This window comes from Ictidomys tridecemlineatus, chromosome 2 (assembly GCF_052094955.1).
Source record: "Ictidomys tridecemlineatus isolate mIctTri1 chromosome 2, mIctTri1.hap1, whole genome shotgun sequence".
NCBI lineage: Eukaryota > Metazoa > Chordata > Mammalia > Rodentia > Sciuridae > Ictidomys > Ictidomys tridecemlineatus.
The window spans coordinates 116313319-116329702 of record NC_135478.1 but is presented as its reverse complement, the minus strand read 5'-3'; the positions used below and the strand labels follow the sequence as shown (position 1 = coordinate 116329702).

General features: G+C 41.0%; 2 protein-coding genes across 2 annotated transcripts; both read right to left on the bottom strand.

Annotated features, from left to right (window-relative positions):
• Window positions 1-477: 477 nt before the first annotated feature.
• On the bottom strand, window positions 478-1618 carry LOC144368493 (testis-expressed protein 38-like). The gene is made up of 2 exons (XM_078027494.1): window positions 1582-1618; window positions 478-1052 (listed from the first exon to the last, which is right to left on the bottom strand). The coding sequence occupies exons 1-2, from the start codon at window positions 1616-1618 to the stop codon at window positions 478-480; spliced, it is 612 nt and encodes a 203-aa protein (XP_077883620.1).
• Window positions 1619-14316: 12698 nt separating this feature from the next.
• On the bottom strand, window positions 14317-15457 carry LOC144368490 (testis-expressed protein 38-like). The gene is made up of 2 exons (XM_078027487.1): window positions 15421-15457; window positions 14317-14891 (listed from the first exon to the last, which is right to left on the bottom strand). Exons 1-2 carry the CDS (start codon window positions 15455-15457, stop codon window positions 14317-14319), a joined length of 612 nt encoding a protein of 203 aa, XP_077883613.1.
• Between the last annotated feature and the right edge of the window lie 927 nt (window positions 15458-16384).

Sequence of the window (16384 nt, the reverse complement as noted above, 5' to 3'; positions counted from 1 at the left end):
ACTGACCTCATGATGACTTGTGTGGCCAGTGGCATAGCCACTGTGGACTTCTGTAGCTGTGTGCCATTGGCAATTGTTACTCTTGTGGCAATTTTACTTCCCATCCTGCAGAAGAACAGTGCCTTTGGGGACCTAGCCCAGGGTCTTGAACACATTGAATGCTTGATGGAGGGAAATGAGCTCATCCACAAGTATTGGCTCAATGTTTCTCTTCAGAGCCAGCCTCCAGTTCTCATTGTATTGGTGAGACTTGTGCCATCATCACACTGGGGAAGGACATTGCTTTCCTACTGTCAAATGAGACACAAATGACTCTGACTTTTCAGAAAACTTTACTGTGTAACATCTATATGGGTTATGACCTGTGTATCAGGAACACAGTCTTGACTTTGACTCCTTTTTATAATACCTGGCCCCTGAATCTCTCACGTTCAGTGACAGGAGGCTTCGATACTGAAGTAAAAGTCTACACATTGGTCAGTTCACCCCTCTGGCCAGTGTGGGAAGGGAATAGAAGTGGACCTTCCTTTTAGGAGCCGTGAGAAAGGGGTAGGAGGCAGAGTGGGACAGCATGGGAGGAAAGTTCAGGGTGTGGAGGGGAGGGGCAGAGGGGATCTCTGGAAAGACAATCAGAAAGGATGATGGGGTCTGGTGCTCTGTCATCCCCTTAGGTGAGGGCTGCTGTGGGACCACCAGAGCAGGTTGGAGGGTAACAGGGGCTTCCTCCTTGGGGCTTCTGCCTCTTAAGGCATGACGCCTGTCTTCCCGGGGGTGGGGCTCTGAAGGAAGATCCGGAATTTGGAGTTGAATGTCAGTATTGTCAACAGCCCGGGGAGGGTCTATTCTGATGGCAGCAGTCATGCCATATCTGCGTCGTTTGTTGACCCAGTACAGCAGTGGGCTATAACTAAAGGTGGCAGCTTTCATCACCTCCACCCACTGCTGTGCACGCTGTCTCCTCCTCAGGTTCTTCCTCCAGTGGAGTAAGAGGATGCAGCCACTAGTTATCACGGTGCAGAGCCCCAACAATCCGAAGTACCATGGGACCCATGCTGAGGCAGTAAAAAAAAAAAAAAAAAAAAAGAAAAGAAAACAGGCAAGCTGACTGACAGCTCTAGTTTGGGACCTGAACTGTGTCTTATTCCTCTCTTGGATTTGGCTCATTCATCCTCTCATTCCTTCCCACCCTTCTCAAAGACATGCCTAATAATTTCCTGATTCAGTCAAAGGTATATTCAGTCAAAGCTATAGGACACATAAGAGACCCCATTAGCCTTTTTCAGATAAGGAACATTAGGTGAAGAAGGGCCAGACCTGCCCAGACTCCAGTCAGGCCTTCTGGTCCAGTCCAGCACCCATGCAGTCATTCAGACCAAGAAGCTTCACTAAGGGCAAGGACCTCAATTGTATCTTTTCTGCTTGGGCAGAACATGGTCTCTGCCTTCGAGGAGTCCTTAGTTTCCTAGAGGAGTCTGTCTCTTAACTAAATAGCACTCCATTCAGGCAGCCACCACCCCATCCATGCAAAGGGTCTTCCCTGAAAGTTTGTCGCTCACACTCAAAAGGACTGGGTGTACTTACGGCCAGGGAGGCCCAGGTCCTCCTTTTGCGAATCCATAAGGTTCACTCTGGTTATCAGGCCTATAGGTCTGCAAAGAGTGAACTGACTCACTACTCTCCCCACCAATGGGAGTCCCTAGAAGGCCCCAGTCCCATTGTTCTCTAAAGATGAGGTCACTGGGTTCTGAGCATCTGGAATTCTTGGGCTGGTGCTTGTAGAGTAGTTGGCAGTTGATGGAATAAGGGACTCCATCTTATGACATCTCATGAGCATGTTGTTTTCCATGAAGGACTGGTCCACCATAGAATTGTCTGTTCCCAACTTTGTGTGGTGAACTCACAGGCAGCTCTCAGGAAAGGGTCCTTACACCCTCAGAAACTTCTACTTGTGTTTTCAGTTGTTAGGGAGCCATTTTCCAGTGGGGAGTGAAGCAGGGAGGACAGTGTGCATTGGACATCCCTACCCTCGAGAAGTGTCTTACCTAGTTGTCAGGGAACAAAATGGCTTAGAAGAACCATGTGGTCCAAACCTCCTCCTTTGGCTCCTACCATCTCTGTTTTGTTTCTTCAACAAGTGTTTTTTGGGCATCATCAGGTCCTGTGGGATCTCCCCTGTATGTGATGTGATCCTGCTTCTCTTTCCAGCTCCATCTCCCTTCCCACCCATCATATACCTTTCTGCCCTGGACATGCCAGATTCCCACAGACCCTGCTTATTCCCCTCTGGACTCTTTGCTCCCTCACTCGCATACCACATTTCCACCACTGAACACCTCCTTATCCTCCCAGGTGGTCAGCTCCCCAACTCTGAAACAAATAGTTCTTTCAGTTGATTCCCCAATTTCTAGAACTCTGAAGCAGGTTAATTTGAAACAAATTGGTCCCAGGGACAGGAATCAATTTGATTTCAACAACTATAAATTTGTATAAAGTGGAAAATATAGTGTTCTACAGATTTAACATATTATTTTTAGAAAATTGCTCTATTTGAACTGGTATAAAAGTGATGCCCTTTAAAATAATACCACTCATCTACCATGAGCAACTAAAGTTCAGTTAAGTATAAATTAAACTGATAATATTAACCTGATGCTCTGCCACTGAGGCTTATTTTAAAATCAACATATTTTACATCCCCTTCTCCCCATCCCTAACCTGGAACAGGATTACTTTTTGACCCCATTCAGTTATTATCTGTCCTTGAGCACACACCCACCACAGGATGAAGAAATTCATAGTTGGAGATGGCAGCAGAAGAGTTAAAAAATGATTATATCCCAGATTAAGAAGTGAAATAGGACCGGGCACACCTGAAATCCCATCTTTCAAAACACTTTGTTCCCCCTGTTGTGCAGAATCACAGCCTCTGGGACAAGAGTCCCTTGCATTTTTCCTTTGCTTGCAAAGTAATTAAACTTCTGTCCATCAACTTATATATAAATAAACAAATGGGTATATCCATTCAACAGAAAATATGTGTGGATTTGTGTGTATATAAACACATTATATTTATATAAGATTTTGATATTAGGGATGGACCCCAGTATTCAGTTATTGAATAAACAATGTACGAAGCCTAAATCAACTAAAATTTGAAAATTATTTTCTCTCTGAAAAAACTTTTAATAGCAATTTTACTTATTTTCTACATCTATATGATTTCTTGAAATGTGCATATATATGTTTGTGTATAATATATGTATAATATAAAATATATAATACATATATATGTCTACATATATTTATATGTATATATGTATCTATATGTGCACATATGTATATATATATATATCTAAATATATATGTGAAATTATTGCTAAAATTAAGAAATCAAAACCAGTTGACATGTATCTATTTTAGACCCAGAGCTCAGTCCTTGAAACACTTTGCTTAATGTGCAGAGCTTGACCTTCATCCTGTCCTGCAGTGTTTTTCTGCTTGCTGGTTGGAAATCTTGTCTGGTTATATTCCTTGCATTCTTCCATATGAAAACAGCCTTACTCTCTGTGCCAACCTGAGCCATGAAGTACTCTGAATGGAAACTACTTATGATTTTGTAATGAAGATATTTGAAAAAAAAACTGCAAGAAATACCAAAGAGAAGGTAGTCAAAGAATTCATTGGGTTAATTGTTTTTACAAAGTAAGTCTAAGTTTTTAAAAAATATTACACAATCATCAATTTGATTACTGCTTCTGCCCATACAAAAGATGTTCCTATATTTGTTGAATCACTGAAGGTTGAAGTTTAGAACTAGAAATAGTATGAACTCTACCTCATAAGAACTATTTGCTGCTCATCTGGTTACACAGCTGGTAGAGGGTCTCTAGGCTCTACTGTCCCTCAGTCCCTGATGCCCATTCATTGGGTCTGTTTGCCCAGAGCAGCATGTTTTTTCTGCATTTCTTTTCTCTCTTTATTTTTTGGCTATTTTAAAAATCAGCACTTAAGTATAATGCATTGGCTACTTTTTATTGGAATATTTTATCTTAATTTTTCTCTTACACAAGAAGTATTAACTTGATAAGACAGTGGATTTGAATAACCAATTACTTTACCAAAGCAATCTTCAAAGAACAAAGTTGGAGAACTCACTTTTCCCAACTGTGAATTTGTTAAAAAGTGACAATAGTTGAGACAGGGTGATACTGGCACGAAGATTGACCTGCGGGCCAGTGTAAAAGAGCTTAGTCCAGATGTTGGCCCTCGTCTTTGTAGTTATTAGTTTGACAGGAATGTCAAGATAATTAAACAAGGGGGAAAAGTCTTGTCAGTTATATGCTGGGGTGACTGGATATCCACCTGACTCCTGACACAGTGCACAGAGTTTAACCCAAATTTAATTCCAGAACTAACTCAAAATAGACCTATATGTACATAAGAGCTAAAGGGGGATTTTCTTTAAATGTATAGGAGTAAATTTTGACTTTATTAGGCAAACTCTTCTCGGATAGGACAGCAAGAGCACAGTGATAAAGGACAATATGAAGTAGATTGAACTTCAAGTTAACAACTTTTGTTCAAAGTATCTTGTCAAAAATTCGGAAAGATAACTGACAGACAAGGACAAAATATGTGCAAGTAACATGTCTTAAAAGAAAATGTATTCAGAATAAATAAAGAACAGAACCCAACACAAAGATAGCCAATGTTTAAATAAAGGACACATCATCTGAGTAGACCTTTCTCTAGAGACCTTCCTCTAAAGCAGATATTCTGGGCCAGTGAGCACATAAAAAAAATGTTCAACATTATCATCCAGTGAGACTCAAAATAAGGTACTACTCCACATCCATGAGGATAGCTAAAATAAAACCAGATATTAACAACTTGGTAAGTAATTGGGAAATGTAGAACCCACCTTCCTACATTGCAGTAGAAATGTAAAATAATGTAGTTTCTTTGAAAAATATAATTTGAGGAAATGTCAGACCAGAGATAGCACACCACATGACCCAGAATTCCACTCCTAGTTATATATCTAAAAGAACTGAAAACTTTAAAAATGTTTTAAAAATATTTTTATTACTTGAGAGACCTTTATTTTATTTATTCATGTGATGTGCTGAGAATCAAATACAGAGCCTTACGCATGCTATGCAAGCAGTCTACCATTGAGCCACAGCCCCACCCCAAGTAATGAAAAGTTTTGTCTGCCAAAATTGGTACTAGATTGTCCATAACATTCTTCATAATTACCAAAAGTATAAATAACCCTAAGGTCCATCAAGTGGTATACAGATAAACAAATGTGATACAACCATCCAACAGAAAATATGTTTGTATTTGTGTGTATACATATGCATTGTATGTATATAAGATTTTGATATTAGATACAAAACCCAGGGCCTCACCCATGGTAGGCAGTGCTCCTCTACTGAGCTAAAGTCCCAACCCCCTCTTTCTTTGTGACGGGGTCTTGCTAAGTTGCTCAGGATGGCCTGGACCTTGTCATCCTCCTAACTCAGTCTTTCTAGTCTCTGGGATTATACACATGGGGAATTGCTTCTGGTTACAATAGGACATTATTTGGTAATAGAAAGAAATCAGTTACCAACACTTGCTCCAGCCCAAATTAACCTTGAAAACATAAAGCTAAGTGAAAGTCAGGAAAGATTACATGTGTAATTCAATTCACATGATACTTGAGAAGGCAACTCTTAGGAGGTAGGAAGTTGATTTCTAGCTGACTTAGGGTTAGGAGGCTGGGGTAGAAATGAGTGGTTGCTTGTGGTTCTGATGCTCTTTCAGGGGAGGTAGAACTATACTAAGATTGTTGATTGTACAACTCTGCAGATACACTGAAAGCCATTGGCTAATCCACTTAAATGGGTGAGTTGTACAGTATGTAAATTGAGTATTAATATATCCTCCAATTACTTGGAGGATTAAGAATACTTTTGTATGCAATGGCTAAGTCAAAAATATACTCTTATGTTGGGATTATACCACAGATACAAGAACAGAACCTATAGAGTGGATGGTGTCAATTGGGATCAGACTCCCAGAGATACATTTGAAAAAACGGATGGCAGCCAAAAAAGAATTGTGGGCCTCTATCAGCAGGTAGGAAATTTTATTTATAAAATATATTTGAATATTAGAATTTTTAACCTCAGTAGAATCAAATTCTCTGAAGTCTTATTTAGGAAGCATAAATATAGATATACAGTATTAACATAGTCTCCTTTGGGGACTAGGACAGCTTCATTCATTATCCATGTGTTCAAGTGCCTGTGTAGGGGGCAATATGGCATCATTAGACAGTTCTAGCAGGGCCCCTCTGTTAGCATTAGAAGTGGCTAGAATAGTTTTCAACATGTACATGTACTATTGGATAAAAATAAAATATGGTCAATCTTCAGATAGAAAAATGTACATGTCTAGAAGTCTTAGCTCTGTAGTATATGGTGCAAAAAGAGTAAAAATGATCAATTACATTTGATGTGATGCCAATTATGTGCTAAGCCTTACAATTCATGGGTTCCCCAATCTCAAATTTGAGTGTGCACAAAGAAATAAGTAAACTTAGCTCAGTAAACCATGATGCGCCAGTTGACATGGTTGACTTTCTAGTTTTGACAAATGAAAGAATGATCAAACACTTGGAGCCAGACACTTGGAGCAACTAGAAATAAGTTGCAGATGAATGATATGGAAAAGAGTTCTATTCGTTTATAAGAATCCAAAATATAGCCATGTGGAGCCATTGGAAATACACTGCACTCTAATGGGCATTTAAGGGAATGGTCCAGTGACAACGTTACCCTGGCATGTGGGCCACCTTCAGTTCTTCTGTAATTTCTCCAAAAGGAGTTAGGGCCTCAGTTGCATCTTGGCTGTGCATGCTAGGACAGTTGAGTCTCCTGATTGTGGAACTTGGGTTCTCACAGCAGGCAGATAAGATGGATCCATTCTGATAGTATTTCATGTTATGGGGACTCTCTCATGGCCCTTTAGATTGTGTGGTCATGGAAAACTCGTGAGAAGCTGAAATATACATGTCAGGAGTGAGCTGTATGCAAATCAGGGAGAGGAGAATGAAGGGGATGACAGAGGCACAAAGACACACTTTTTAAGATGGGCCTGTTGTGACCCTATCTCAAACAACTGAAGTGTTCTCTAGAGAAGTAAGGTGAATACAGGGCAGGGATGTAGGAGCAGGCAAGGGCTGCACCCTTATTGGAGGGTCAGGTAGGGAGCCCCTTGTGTAGATCTTTGTTCTGTGGGACAAATTGGACTTTCCCAAGGTCATGTAGTGTTATGTAGATTAATCAAGTGATTCTGTTTTTTTGGGGGGGTAGAGGTGTTATTGTTTTGTTTTTCTTAATCTTATTGTGGCCCTGGGATTGAACCTGGGTCCTTGAGCATGCTAAGCAAGCACTCTACCACTGAGTCACATCCCCAGCTCAAGAGATCTCTTTTTCAATACTATTTTATCAATATGTACAAAGTGTGGGCCGTGTCTACATAAAAATGGAGGTAAGGTACCCAATGAGGTGGTTGTTAAAGGTACTCATGTAAATGGTGTTGTCCTGGCTTGGAGAGGAATGGGCAGGCCTTGTTGATAGTGTGGATGTTTTGGGTGCCAGAAAAAGGAGAGGATTTGGGTGGATGATGGCATCATCTTCTGGGATTGGGGAGCCTGGAAGAAGCTGGCTTGAATGGGCTGGAGATATGAAAGGCTCTGATGGAGTTACAAACTGCAGAATCAGTGAACTCCATACCATGAGAAAGTTCTAGGACAGGGACACAGGTGAATCCCAGGGGTTTTTCTAAATAATTGTTGCAGTCTGGCTGGGCAAAATAACCAGGGGTTGACAAGAAACTTGTGAAGGTTGATACGGCGAGAGTCGCTTTATTGTAGGATGGCAGAGGTATTTATACCTAACTGAATACACAGCCTGTTTCAATTTAGCATCATCCAGTTACAGCAATCCTCATCATCTTAACAATTATACACATCTTAACTCAATTAACTTCATCTAGGTACAGCAATTAGCCAACAAGGAATCTCTATCATCTTAACGGCTCGCTGGCATTACTTCATCTTAATAATTATACACAGCTTAACTCAATTAACATCATCTTAATAGCTCGCTGGCATTACTTCTCAAACCACTCCCTCTGGCAAAGTGCAAGGCATCATCTTGACTTGGTTGTGGCTCTCAGCAAATAATTACAAACCTCTTTAAGGAAAAGACATGTATACCTGCATCAGTATCTTAAGAATTGAAACTAGGAGGCTAGCTTAAGAAGAATAATCACAAATGCCAGATCTGAAGTTGTCTTCTTTGAGGTGTGAGGACTCTTGAACTTCCCAGGTGCTTAAGAAACACCTGGTGCCAGAATCCTTGTGACAGATTATCATTTGCAAGGTCCTTGTTGATGAGTGATGTGGAACGCTCTAGCAGAATCACTATTTTTTGTTGGGAGGAAAGGCAGTTTGCCATTGGAGAATTGCAGCATAAGTGTAGGAAGGTGTTTGTGACATCTTGTTTAAAAAATGTCTTTTCCTCCTGGAAAGAGGAACTATGAGCTTAGGGGGAAAGACCGAGAAGAAATGTTGGGTGTAGATCTGTAATTGAAATTTTAAAAAGGGGTCAGGGTTTGCCCTTCCCCATTAGTGCAAGTGTTCTTAAAAGTTTTCAGAGTGCTTTAGGAATTGTCAAAGCAAGGTCAGTGAGCCCTGTATACTCTTAAGTGCCTCTCAGCCATCACTGCATACAAGGGTAGAAAAGAGAATAGTCACTTTAGTGTAATTCTTTGTGGGATGTATAACATGTGGGCCATGTATGCCAACAGGAACCACAATGATGGTCTCTTGGTCAGCAAAGGCAGATGGAAAAAGTGCCATAGGCTTATTCCTGGTTCACATGTATATCTTGCTGAGCTGTGATACCTGACAGGTTATGGTGACTGATGTCGTCTCTGTAGAAGACAACTCTGTCTTTAAAAGTTAGATTTAGCTGTTGTCATGGTGTGCATCTATAATCACAGCTACACAGGCCAAGGCAAATTTGATGATGAATTTGAGGCCAGTGCAGGCACATTAGTGAAGCCCTGCCTAAAAAAAGGGGAGGGGCAAGGATGTAGCTCAGTGATAGAGCCCCTTCCCAGTTTAGTCTCTGAATATTAATATCAAAAAGTATAAGTCACTATTTAATCATGATTTGGAAATAGTGTTTTTGCAGAAGTCTATGACCCAGAATTGTAACACCTAAGTTGGTTGGGTGGGGCTCCACCACTCCCACTACCATAGTTTTCTCTAATATAAATTTATTCTTGCTTGTGTAGCCATATTTTTAACTTTTTACAAAATGGTCTAATAGATGCAATGTGTAAAGAGTGTAGAATGATGAGGTCCTGTCTAAAGATATGAGACAGTCCCATGAGAAGCATGACAGTACTGAAGGAGTTTGTCAAGTCAAGACTCTAGTAAGTACTAGTTTTCTGACTGTGCTTGTGCCTGCTTGGTGTGTGCACAGAGGTTGAGCTCTGTGTATATCCCTTAGCATCTTAGATTCTTCTATTAAAAAATGCCCATGGCTAATGTTTAGAACTTTTTGTTGTTGTTGTTTTTGTACCAGGGTTGAAATCTGGGGCAATCAACCACTGAGCCACATTCCCAGCTCGACTTTGGATTTTACTTAGAGACAAGAGTACCACTGAGTTGCTAAGCCCTTTGCCATTGCTGAGGCTTGCTTTGAACATGGGATCCTCCTGCCTCAGCCTCTCTAGCTGCTGGGATTACAGGCATGTGTCACTGCACCTGGCTGAGAAAATGGTTTTCTTTTGGGGAGGAGCGTGAGCAATTCCAGGTTTTCTGATTCTGTAATGTTAGGAGATGCAGGAATAATGAACGAGAGATGCTTTTGCCTGAACAAATGTGAATCCAGGGACAAGATTATTTCAGAGTTCTATATTGTTACCAGGGTTAAGGTCCAGCTGCTTGCCCCACAACTGACCAGTCAACTGACAACTAAGTAGTTGAGGCAAAGAAAGTGATTGTATTTAAAAAGTGGTTCAGTGAGAAGAAAGAGGGATTCTGTATCCAAATCCCTACCTCTTAGGAAGCTGATCTCAGGGGGCTTATGTCAGTGATTCATGGGTGTTTCCAGATGGGCAGGTGTTCTGCAGAGGGAAGGCTGGATAATGGCATTCACGTCATGATATTTTCCAATTTCTTAATTTCAACAATAAAGATCATGATTTTTTTCCTATTATGGACTAGGTGCATATTATACAATGATAGGGAAAGGTAATTCTTCCCAGACGCTCTTGCTGAGCTGCTAGCTTAAATCCCTGTAATGAGGGAGAACATCCTTCCTCAGTAACATACTGTAAACTCCCAGCAGGGAACACAGAGCATCCTTCCTCAGCTAGCTACTGCCATCATGAACAGAAACACATCCACTAGTGAATTTCAGTATTTCAACACTGAGGACAGGCAGTAATTTATTCAAGGAAAGTAGTCCTGATTTGCAAATATCTAATTGTCATTGATTATTTTCCTTGGATTGATCACAAAAGGAATGTTAATTTTCAGATCCCAGAATGCACAAAGAGAACTTAAAATACTAATGTTTTAGGTTTGACCTAGATTTTCTTAGGAGGAACTTTGAAAGAAGTAAGACTCTTCCAACATTACAAATCAGTAAGATGGATTTTGAAGATATTCATGTCATTGTGGGGTCAAATAAAGAGTAATGCACAAAGGAACCCATGCAGTCATGTTTATAGCTATGACTGTTGCTCTTTTCAGTATCTCTGTTTTTTTTTTTTTTCTGTGAGACAACAGGCAAACACTGAATCAGAATGTATGAAGAGCACTTTGCTATAGGGAGCTATGTCATCTCTTTATCTAACATTGTAGACATTTGCTCATGGCAGTTGGAAGACTGATCTCCCAATTGTATTCCTAAGGATCAAATACATAGAATCAAAATGATGCAGAGGAACCTATGTTAAAAGGAAAGACTAAAGATTTAACAGTATCAGAGCAAAGAAGGATTAATGAATCAGGCAGCACTGAGAACCAGAAGAGGTTCAGGGTTTCATGGCAGCAGTGTGGGCAGTGAGCTTCCATAGGCTGATGTAGAAGTAGAATGAAAAAAAAATATTTGACTAGAGTCAAAAGACCCTACATAGATGTTGGTTAGCAGTTTGTGTAAATTGGTAAATTTCCTAGTTTCATTTTACTAAAAACTTAAACTGTTTCCTAGTTTTGGTGTAACATTTTTACATTAATTCTCCATGTACCTGTGGAGGAAGCTGAAGCCCTGGAATCATCTCAGTCTAATGGACTCTCAACGAAAACTTCATATCACCCAGGATAGAATCCAAGTTCCAATCCACTCCTTGTTAAGACTAGAATTATGAGATTTCAGTAGAAAATAGCACCAATATACAATGTAAATGCCCTTGGATAATGTTGATGTTGAAAAAGCAGTAATTTATGTCTTGTGATTCTTTTTCAGTTTGAGGCTGATCCACTAGCAGATTGTTTAAGAGGATCAACAATTACATCCTTACTTAGAGTGATGTCACTAAATGACTGGATGTTTCTTTATACTAGGAGCTGTGTTGAAATAGTGAGTCACGACTATGGGAAAAGCAACTATGTAAGTACAGTGGCAATTTTAAGTTTCCAATATAAAAATCCATAAATAATCAATTGTTATATTTTACCCAGCCTAGTCCTTGTGTTGAGCTATAGTCAAGCATCCACTGCCACATTCTCAGCTCTCTGAGAAAGATTGGGTAGTGATCTGAGTTTGGATTTCATTTGCAATCCTTTAGCTCTTCTGTGTGGCAGCTCCTACTTCTTCTTTCTTTAGTTTCCCAAAGCATTGCTTTCTGATTATATATATATATATATATATATATATATATATATATATATATATATATATATATATCTGGAATTATAATGTTTACTTAAAGAGCCTCTTCATTATTCAGAGTGGTACCAGGTCCTGTAGAATTCCCAGAGGAATAAAGTGCCTGGCTTCACGATGTTGCAATGTACCTGGCACCCAGGAGTGTGTCTGAGGCAACAAAGCTGAGGAGTGGACACCCTTCCTCTGCTGCTGGCTGTTTTGCATTCTATAGCAGTTTCCTTTCTTTGCATTGCTGCACATAACCCCTCCACCCCCCTGTGCTAGTGCTGCTGGTCACAGTGGAGAATTTTGACTCCCATGGGATCAGTGTCCTGTCAAGTAGTTTTTATTGACAGCTTTTTGTTTGCTGTGCATCTCATTGGCTTGCTTACCATCACCAACTAGATTTTGTTTCTATCATATCCAAACCAGAACACATTTGGGTATTCTGAGATTTTACAGAACATGTATTTTTTGTTACATGAACCTAACCTAACTTGTATTCTTATATGAAATAATGCAAATCTACTTTTGTTCTAGTGCAGCTATTTTTGTCACACATAAGCCATTTTGGTTCTTTTTACAGGGTGAATTCCAATTTTTTTTAAAAACTCAGTTTGAGCTTCATTTCATATCAGTGATAGCCATTTCAATTTATCTGAATAAAACATTTTGTTTTTTTGTCACTGTGTGTTACAAAGCTGCCCCCCACTCCCTTGATTTTTAAGAGAAAGCAAATCTTCTTTGATTTATGTTTATGGCTTCTGTCCTCCTTTGAAAGCAGGGGCTAACTGATCATTGGCACAAATTAATGTCCTAGAATCTACCTTCAGAATTAGAGTCTTGGGTGTGAAGCTGTGAAGATTATATGTCAGGGGCTTTAGGTCTCTGCAGAGTTGAAGGGGGCAAGGTGACCAGGGGGCAAGGTGATGGAGAAGTGAACCTCTGTTCTTGTTCTTCCAGAGAAGATCTGCGTAGTCCTGTTTTGTATTTTGAGATACAATATAAGATCATGCTTATACAAGGAAGAAATGGTTCCACTTAACTTTAAAACATGAAAATGGCTTAAAATATATTGCTAGAGGTCATGTGGATAGAAATCAGGCTTTCTTTGCAGTTGCTGGATCTAAGCCCTTCAGCCCACACACAGGGGGTAAAAAGGAAAAAAATTGGCTACATGTTTACTAACTTCTGAGAATCACAAACACACACCACACACCACAAAATAGGTAAAAACAGACACTTCTCTCAGGGACGTGTACATTTAAAGTTTAGATGAAATATGGTAAGTGGTTTTGCTCATTTTCAAAGTAAATGGGAAAAATTTGTGTGACAGAATCAGGCTTTCAGGCTTTCTTATCTCTAAACTGGGGCCAAATATCTGATAATTATCTTTGTGTCTCCTTTTTGGACCTTATTCAGAAAGTATAAAAATTATTTATATTCCCATGTAGAAGAATGACAGGGGACTCAACTTTTGTGCAGCTGTGGATATCTTAAGATAGTGCTTTGGATGTGTTACTCCATATAATATTAGGTGGTTACCACCAGCCCTTTCAGTAAGCAAATCTGTACACCAAGCTGATGACACTCCATACACAGTGAAGCATTCTTTCACCAAGGATGTTTTAAGAAGACATGATTAGGGAAGGGATATCATGGGGTGGAAAGACCAGGAATTGTAATGCCAGGCAGACGTACATGGGAGAAGAGGATCAGCAAAAATAACAACAAAAAGAAATGGCATATTCCCTTGGAACCTGTCTCCTCATAAGAAAAAAAAACCATAATAACCATTTTGCAGTGTTGTTCTGTTAGAAATAATGTAGAGAAACAATCAGCTAAGAATTGATATATCATAGACATCACCCAGTCAGCACATAGTGTGGTGAGGTTCACTGACCTCATGATGACTTGTGTGGCCAGTGGCATAGCCACTGTGGACTTCTGTAGCTGTGTGCCATTGGCAATTGTTACTCTTGTGGCAATTTTACTTCCCATCCTGCAGAAGAACAGTGCCTTTGGGGACCTAGCCCAGGGTCTTGAACACATTGAATGCTTGATGGAGGGAAATGAGCTCATCCACAAGTATTGGCTCAATGTTTCTCTTCAGAGCCAGCCTCCAGTTCTCATTGTATTGGTGAGACTTGTGCCATCATCACACTGGGGAAGGACATTGCTTTCCTACTGTCAAATGAGACACAAATGACTCTGACTTTTCAGAAAACTTTACTGTGTAACATCTATATGGGTTATGACCTGTGTATCAGGAACACAGTCTTGACTTTGACTCCTTTTTATAATACCTGGCCCCTGAATCTCTCACGTTCAGTGACAGGAGGCTTCGATACTGAAGTAAAAGTCTACACATTGGTCAGTTCACCCCTCTGGCCAGTGTGGGAAGGGAATAGAAGTGGACCTTCCTTTTAGGAGCCGTGAGAAAGGGGTAGGAGGCAGAGTTGGACAACATGGGAGGAAAGTTCAGGGTGTGGAGGGGAGGGGCAGAGGGGATCTCTGGAAAGACAATCAGAAAGGATGATGGGGTCTGGTGCTCTGTCATCCCCTTAGGTGAGGGCTGCTGTGGGACCACCAGAGCAGGTTGGAGGGTAACAGGGGCTTCCTCCTTGGGGCTTCTGCCTCTTAAGGCATGACGCCTGTCTTCCCGGGGGTGGGGCTCTGAAGGAAGATCCGGAATTTGGAGTTGAATGTCAGTATTGTCAACAGCCCGGGGAGGGTCTATTCTGATGGCAGCAGTCATGCCATATCTGCGTCGTTTGTTGACCCAGTACAGCAGTGGGCTATAACTAAAGGTGGCAGCTTTCATCACCTCCACCCACTGCTGTGCACGCTGTCTCCTCCTCAGGTTCTTCCTCCAGTGGAGTAAGAGGATGCAGCCACTAGTTATCACGGTGCAGAGCCCCAACAATCCGAAGTACCATGGGACCCATGCTGAGGCAGTAAAAAAAAAAAAAAAAAAAAAGAAAAGAAAACAGGCAAGCTGACTGACAGCTCTAGTTTGGGACCTGAACTGTGTCTTATTCCTCTCTTGGATTTGGCTCATTCATCCTCTCATTCCTTCCCACCCTTCTCAAAGACATGCCTAATAATTTCCTGATTCAGTCAAAGGTATATTCAGTCAAAGCTATAGGACACATAAGAGACCCCATTAGCCTTTTTCAGATAAGGAACATTAGGTGAAGAAGGGCCAGACCTGCCCAGACTCCAGTCAGGCCTTCTGGTCCAGTCCAGCACCCATGCAGTCATTCAGACCAAGAAGCTTCACTAAGGGCAAGGACCTCAATTGTATCTTTTCTGCTTGGGCAGAACATGGTCTCTGCCTTCGAGGAGTCCTTAGTTTCCTAGAGGAGTCTGTCTCTTAACTAAATAGCACTCCATTCAGGCAGCCACCACCCCATCCATGCAAAGGGTCTTCCCTGAAAGTTTGTCGCTCACACTCAAAAGGACTGGGTGTACTTACGGCCAGGGAGGCCCAGGTCCTCCTTTTGCGAATCCATAAGGTTCACTCTGGTTATCAGGCCTATAGGTCTGCAAAGAGTGAACTGACTCACTACTCTCCCCACCAATGGGAGTCCCTAGAAGGCCCCAGTCCCATTGTTCTCTAAAGATGAGGTCACTGGGTTCTGAGCATCTGGAATTCTTGGGCTGGTGCTTGTAGAGTAGTTGGCAGTTGATGGAATAAGGGACTCCATCTTATGACATCTCATGAGCATGTTGTTTTCCATGAAGGACTGGTCCACCATAGAATTGTCTGTTCCCAACTTTGTGTGGTGAACTCACAGGCAGCTCTCAGGAAAGGGTCCTTACACCCTCAGAAACTTCTACTTGTGTTTTCAGTTGTTAGGGAGCCATTTTCCAGTGGGGAGTGAAGCAGGGAGGACAGTGTGCATTGGACATCCCTACCCTCGAGAAGTGTCTTACCTAGTTGTCAGGGAACAAAATGGCTTAGAAGAACCATGTGGTCCAAACCTCCTCCTTTGGCTCCTACCATCTCTGTTTTGTTTCTTCAACAAGTGTTTTTTGGGCATCATCAGGTCCTGTGGGATCTCCCCTGTATGTGATGTGATCCTGCTTCTCTTTCCAGCTCCATCTCCCTTCCCACCCATCATATACCTTTCTGCCCTGGACATGCCAGATTCCCACAGACCCTGCTTATTCCCCTCTGGACTCTTTGCTCCCTCACTCGCATACCACATTTCCACCACTGAACACCTCCTTATCCTCCCAGGTGGTCAGCTCCCCAACTCTGAAACAAATAGTTCTTTCAGTTGATTCCCCAATTTCTAGAACTCTGAAGCAGGTTAATTTGAAACAAATTGGTCCCAGGGACAGGAATCAATTTGATTTCAACAACTATAAATTTGTATAAAGTGGAAAATATAGTGTTCTACAGATTTAACATATTATTTTTAGAAAATTGCTCT